Below are 6,789 nucleotides of genomic sequence, written 5' to 3'. Positions count from 1 at the left end.
TTTTGACGGTCGTGTACGCTCGTAATAATAATAATAATAATAATAATAATCATAATAATAACAATAATAATAATAATAATAATAATAATATAATTACTGGAATTTTATTCAAAGAAGGATATAGTAAATATTGCATTGAAATGTTGACTTAAGAATTTATTTAGTTCATTTACAACTATAAAATGTTTCCATAAATATTCAATCTTCTTCTCTTACGTTACCTAAGAGGGAAGATCTGTCCAATCACCCACGCTCTATTCAATTCACTGGCTTTAAATTAGCGAGGTCCCCCATCGCTCCCTTCATATAAAATCTACCGGAATCTATAGCGAAATAAAGTGATCTTAAAATTTCAGGAATTTTCAACAAATAAGAGGAAATCAAATCGTACAAGAAGAGGGAGAGAAACAAAATATAAGAAAGGATTTAAAATGATTTACAGTTTCATAATGAAGGGTTGCGAAAAACGGAGAGAGAGAGAGAGAGAGAGAGAGAGAGAGAGAGAGAGAGAGGCAGTCTTACATTCCCAAAAATTGCATGATTTTATGTTTGAAATTCTGAAATACATTTATTACCTATTCACGGAGTCTGTCAAAAAAGGCTAACAAAAAAACCTCGTTTGGGTCTAGCATGAATCAGGTAATATTTTAATATTATATTATATCTTTTTATTTAAATGTATATATTTCATTTAGCTTAGTAAAAACCCGCACACTATTAGACAGTAAAGCGTCCTGTGATACCAATTTCCTCAGATATTGGAGTATCGATTTCTATAGCCACTTTTAATTCTATTAATTTCCAAGTATTTCCGTTACTTCTTGTGTGATATATAAATATAATATACGAATCAAACTTGATATATCATAAGACATGAAAGAAGTTGAATATATGAATACAAAATTTTATATAACCGCAATCGATATGCAAATGAAATAATGACGACGCCGGAGGGCTGATAAAGTCTACGGTATTCGATCTCCCTATTTCATTTAGTTTTTCATACATGCCTACAATATCCACAATCGATATGATATGAAACAATGACGACGCCGGAGGGCTGATAAAGTCTACGGTATTCGATCTCCCTATTTCATTTAGTTTTTCATACATGCCTACAATATCCACAATCGATATGATATGAAACAATGACGACGCCGGAGGGCTGATAAAGTCTACGGTATTCGATCTCCCTATTTCATTTAGTTTTTCATACATGCCTACAATATCCACAATCGATATGATATGAAACAATGACGACGCCGGAGGGCTGATAAAGTCTACGGTATTCGATCTCCCTATTTCATTTAGTTTTTCATACATGCCTACAATATCCACAATCGATATGATATGAAATAATGACGACGCCGGAGGGCTGATAAAGTCTACGGTATTCGATCTCCCTATTTCATTTAGTTTTTCATACATGCCTACAATATCCACAATCGATATGATATGAAACAATGACGACGCCGGAGGGCTGATAAAGTCTACGGTATTCGATCTCCCTATTTCATTTAGTTTTTCATACATGCCTACAATATCCACAATCGATATGATATGAAACAATGACGACGCCGGAGGGCTGATAAAGTCTACGGTATTCGATCTCCCTATTTCATTTAGTTTTTCATACATGCCTACAATATCCACAATCGATATGATATGAAACAATGACGACGCCGGAGGGCTGATAAAGTCTACGGTATTCGATCTCCCTATTTCATTTAGTTTTTCATACATGCCTACAATATCCACAATCGATATGATATGAAACAATGACGACGCCGGAGGGCTGATAAAGTCTACGGTATTCGATCTCCCTATTTCATTTAGTTTTTCATACATGCCTACAATATCCACAATCGATATGATATGAAACAATGACGACGCCGGAGGGCTGATAAAGTCTACGGTATTCGATCTCCCTATTTCATTTAGTTTTTCATACATGCCTACAATATCCACAATCGATATGATATGAAACAATGACGACGCCGGAGGGCTGATAAAGTCTACGGTATTCGATCTCCCTATTTCATTTAGTTTTTCATACATGCCTACAATATCCACAATCGATATGATATGAAACAATGACGACGCCGGAGGGCTGATAAAGTCTACGGTATTCGATCTCCCTATTTCATTTAGTTTTTCATACATGCCTACAATATCCACAATCGATATGATATGAAACAATGACGACGCCGGAGGGCTGATAAAGTCTACGGTATTCGATCTCCCTATTTCATTTAGTTTTTCATACATGCCTACAATATCCACAATCGATATGATATGAAACAATGACGACGCCGGAGGGCTGATAAAGTCTACGGTATGCGATCGCCAGATTTCATTTAGTTTTTGCTCTAAAGGGACATATCTTATGTTTTGAGTATGTATGAAAAACTGATATATACTTTTCACGTAAAACATATTCAAGTCATTTAATTAATTAATAACCTCTACACATTATTTGTGTTAAAGTAATCATGTAACATACTAGTGATTAAACGCCCAGCTTTTTTATACTTATCAGATTTCCACGAAATGCTACGAATTCTGAAATATTCATATTTCTAAATAATTAATACTCAAGAACATTCTTTCGAGTTAAAGTATTAATTCAACATAAATTTAATTAAACAACAAAACTTTTTTCACTTAACGGATTTCCACGAAGTCGTACGAATTCTGAAATATTTATATTCTTAAAATAAAAGTTCAAATAATTTGAACAATACAAATGCATTGATTTTTTTTTCTAATCCTAGTAACTTCAGTTCTACAAAATTAAATATTGAAAATATATTAATAAACAAATACAATTTTGTAGAGGTTCCTATTGTGTAAGTTATTATTATTATTATTATTATTATTATTATTATTATTATTATTATTAATACTTGCTAAACAGCAACCCTAGTTGGAAAAGCAGGATGCTATAAGCTTAGGGGCCCCAACAGGGAAAATACCCCAGTGAGGAAAGGAAACAAGCAAAAATAAAATATTTTAAGAACAGTAACAACATTGAAATAGATATCTCCAACAAAAACTATAAAAACTTTTACAAAACAAGAAGAAGAGAAACTAGATAGAATAGTGTGCCAAAGTGTACCCTCAAGCAAGAGAACTCTAATCCAAGATAGCGAAAGACTATTGTACAGAGGCTATGGCACTACCCAAGACTAGAGAACAATGGTTTTATTTTGGAGTGTCCTTCTACTAGAAGAGCTGCTTACCATATACAAGCTAGAACCAGGGAGGGCCAGGCAGTGGCTGCTGATAACTCTGCAGATAGACCTATAGGCTCCCTCAAACCCCCCCAACCTTAGCTCACAAGGATGGTAAGGTTGCAAGCACTAATGGCACTAACGAATCTGAGCGGGACTCGAACCCCAGTCCGGCAAACACCAGATAGAGACGTTACCAATCAGGCCACATCAACCCTAAAAGAGAGATTAATGTTTGTGTCTGACTGACACCAGTAGACTATGGATTTCAGCCTTCGGTCAAAGGTAATTTATTTCACTCCACCACCATGCTATGGACTTCTCTCCCGTCTTTAAGCTTTCCATGTGGCCGATGTGCTAACGTCCATGGCTGATGAACGCCAGACTGGGGTTTGAGTCCCACTCAAACTAGTTAGTTCCTTTGGTCACTGCAACCTCACCATCCTTGTGAGCTATGGATGCAGGGTTGGGAGAGCCTATAGGTCTATCTGCTGAGTATCATGGACATACACAGATTCAACCTTTCACACAAGCCCTCCAACTTTATCAACTACAACACGGCAGTTTGGCAATTTGTGGGGGATTATGGTTTCCGAGTGTACCATCTCAGGAGGCCCTTTCTCACCAGGTTATGTCCACACTCTCGCCCCATATCCGAATGACATAGAGACACGAGAGACCGAGTAGTCAAACGTTTGGCAATGTCACCCAGTGTAACAGGATAAGATATATATATATATATATATATAATATATATATATATATATATATATGTATATATATACACATATATATATGTATATATACATATATATATACATACATGTATATATATATATATATATATAATATGTATATATATATATATATATATATACATATATATATATATATACACACACATATATATATGTATATATATATACACACATATATATATATATATACACACATATATATATATATATATATATGACCCATGTAGACGGATAACGAGACGTCGGAATATGAGTTTTCTTCATTTATTACAAAAGGTTTGTTCATAAGTACACTTGGCACAACTACCCTCTCAGGTGAGGGACTTGTCAACCCGACCGCCCAAAGGCAACGAAACTCCCTTCGCTACCAAAATGCAATCTTTACAATAACATGCTGAGACATAGGTTTTTGTGGAATACTCATGAATATTGAGTTCATTTACCTTGACGTACAACACACATCTATATACATGAATTAGGACATATATATATATATATATATATATACGGGCCAACATTTGCTCTTTATTATATAGGGGAAATTTCTAAGCGGGTTGAATAACAGTTACTATAGTCAATTTTTTTTTAGCGAGTCAGATTTGCACCGACTCGCAGGGGTGCCCTTTTAGCTCGGAAACGTTTCCTGCTCGCTGATTGGTTGGACGAGTTAATTCTAATCAATCAGGTAGCAGAAAACTTTTTCCGAGCTAAAAGGGCACCCGTGCGAGTCGGTGCAAATCTGCCTCACTAAACAAAATTGAGTATAGTTTCTGGTCTCATAACAATGTCACAAAACAATAAAAATTACATCAACAACTAGAGGGGCACTCATTAGAGCGCAGACCTCCGCTGCGGCAGCTTAATTCTCTACCTTGACCTTTCACCTGAATATGTATCAATAGGTGTGAATTTTTTTTACACTCAAATATGAACCAAGTTTGCAGTCTCTGTGACAACGATGTCGAAACTTATGGCTGAATGCGTAAATTGGACATTTTGTTCAACCATGACCCTGCCCTTCCGAAATTTAATTATTTCCAGCTTTATACATAACGGTTAAGCTCTACAAGTTTCATTACTCTACGATTCAAATTGTGGCCAGGAAGCTGTTCACAAACACACACAAACCGCAGAAAACATAACCTCCTTCCAATTTCGTTGGCGGAGGTAATTCTGATATAATAACTTTAACAATATTTACAGAGATTCAGTCTTCAATTATGAATGAACTTAATATATTTGTTTACTAACAAACAAACACAAACGGGCGAAAACTCAACCTCCTTCCAACTTCGATGGCGGAGGCACCTGAAGCTTTAAGCCAACTATTACGACTGATAGAAAATGTATGAATTCAGTAGCCTGATTCGATCCATACAATTCAGTAGTCATTTAAGAATGAACGTAATATATTTGTTTACAAACAAACACACACAAACGGGCGAAAACTCAACCTCCTTCCAACTTCGTTGGTTGAGGCACCTAAAGCTTTAAGCCAACTATTACGACTGATAGAAAATGTATGAATTCAGTAGCCTGATTCGATCCATACAATTCAGTAGTCATTTAAGAATGAACGTAATATATTTGTTTACAAACAAACACACACAAACGGGCGAAAACTCAACCTCCTTCCAACTTCGTTGGTTGAGGCACCTAAAGCTTTAAGCCAACTATTACGACTGATAGAAAATGTATGAATTCAGTAGCCTGATTCGATCCATACAATTCAGTAGTCAATTTAGAATGAACGTAATATATTCGTTTACAAACAAACAAACACAAACGGGCGAAAACATAACCTCCTTCCAACTTCGTTGGCGGAGGCACCTGAAACTTTCAGCCAACTATTACGACTGATAGAAAATGTATGAATTCAGTAGCCTGCTGCTAATTCATCCCTCAGTGGCAGATAGTTCGGAGATGGGAGTGAAAATGAATTCCAGAGGAGATTTTCGAAGCGTTTGAGGATCACATTAAGTAAAAGGTGATGTATCTCGATCTATCGAGTTGATAGTTTTCCTCGGGGTTGGAAAGATGGAATTGATACCGACCCCTACAATTACTCAATTTCAATTTTTTTTTTCACTAAACATCAACCGCCCCAACAAATAGCTCATTCCTTTTTTTTTTTTTTTTTCCAAAATATTCACCCACCAACAAATACATAATTTCGTAGAATTTTTTTTATTTTTTTCTTAATTTTTTTTTTAACTAAACATCCACTTTTGAATACCATATTTCGAAACAGAAGATTTTCTCAAACATCCACCACTCTCAAAAAATCATATTTTGAAAAGTTTTTCTTTTCATTAATATCCACCACCAAAATTACACCATTCCAAAATTTTTTTTCTGTTTGTTAAACATCTACCCCGACCCGCCAAAATACCCAATTTCAAGAAAAAAAAATCATAAAAATACATCCAACACAAATAATACCCTATTTCCGATTTTTTTTTTTCCCTAAACATCCACCAACCACCCAAAAATATCAGATTTTGAAATATTTGTTTTTTGATAAACTTCCCACCCCCATAAAAAACACCTCATTTCGAAAAAAAAAATATTATTTTTCCAAAACATCCACCTCAAAAAATATATCCCATTCCGATTTTTTTTTTCCTAAACAGACACCCACCCATTTCGAGAAAACCTAAATATTCATATTTTTGGGCAAAATACCAAGAACATTCAGATATCAAGAGAAGTTTTTAATGTGTTGCGGAAAAGGTATATTTACACATTCAGAGAAAAAAAAAAGAGAATGTTCAGCGAATTGATGAAAACAGAATTTG

The 6,789-nt window shown here is 35.0% G+C and overlaps 1 protein-coding gene across 1 annotated transcript in view; it reads right to left on the bottom strand.

Moving 5' to 3' along the window:
* Positions 1-3,885, bottom strand: part of LOC137639817 (uncharacterized) — a 164,531-nt gene extending 160,646 nt beyond the window's left edge. Inside the window, exon 1 of the mRNA XM_068372059.1 lies at positions 3,859-3,885. Within this exon, the coding sequence (XP_068228160.1) occupies positions 3,859-3,885 (27 nt within the window). The remainder of the gene's footprint in view (positions 1-3,858) is intronic.
* Positions 3,886-6,789: the final 2,904 nt, after the last annotated feature.

Source organism: Palaemon carinicauda, chromosome 4 (assembly GCF_036898095.1).
Source record: "Palaemon carinicauda isolate YSFRI2023 chromosome 4, ASM3689809v2, whole genome shotgun sequence".
NCBI lineage: Eukaryota > Metazoa > Arthropoda > Malacostraca > Decapoda > Palaemonidae > Palaemon > Palaemon carinicauda.
Note: the sequence above shows the minus strand (reverse complement) of the source record. Positions and strands in the feature narration are given on the sequence as shown.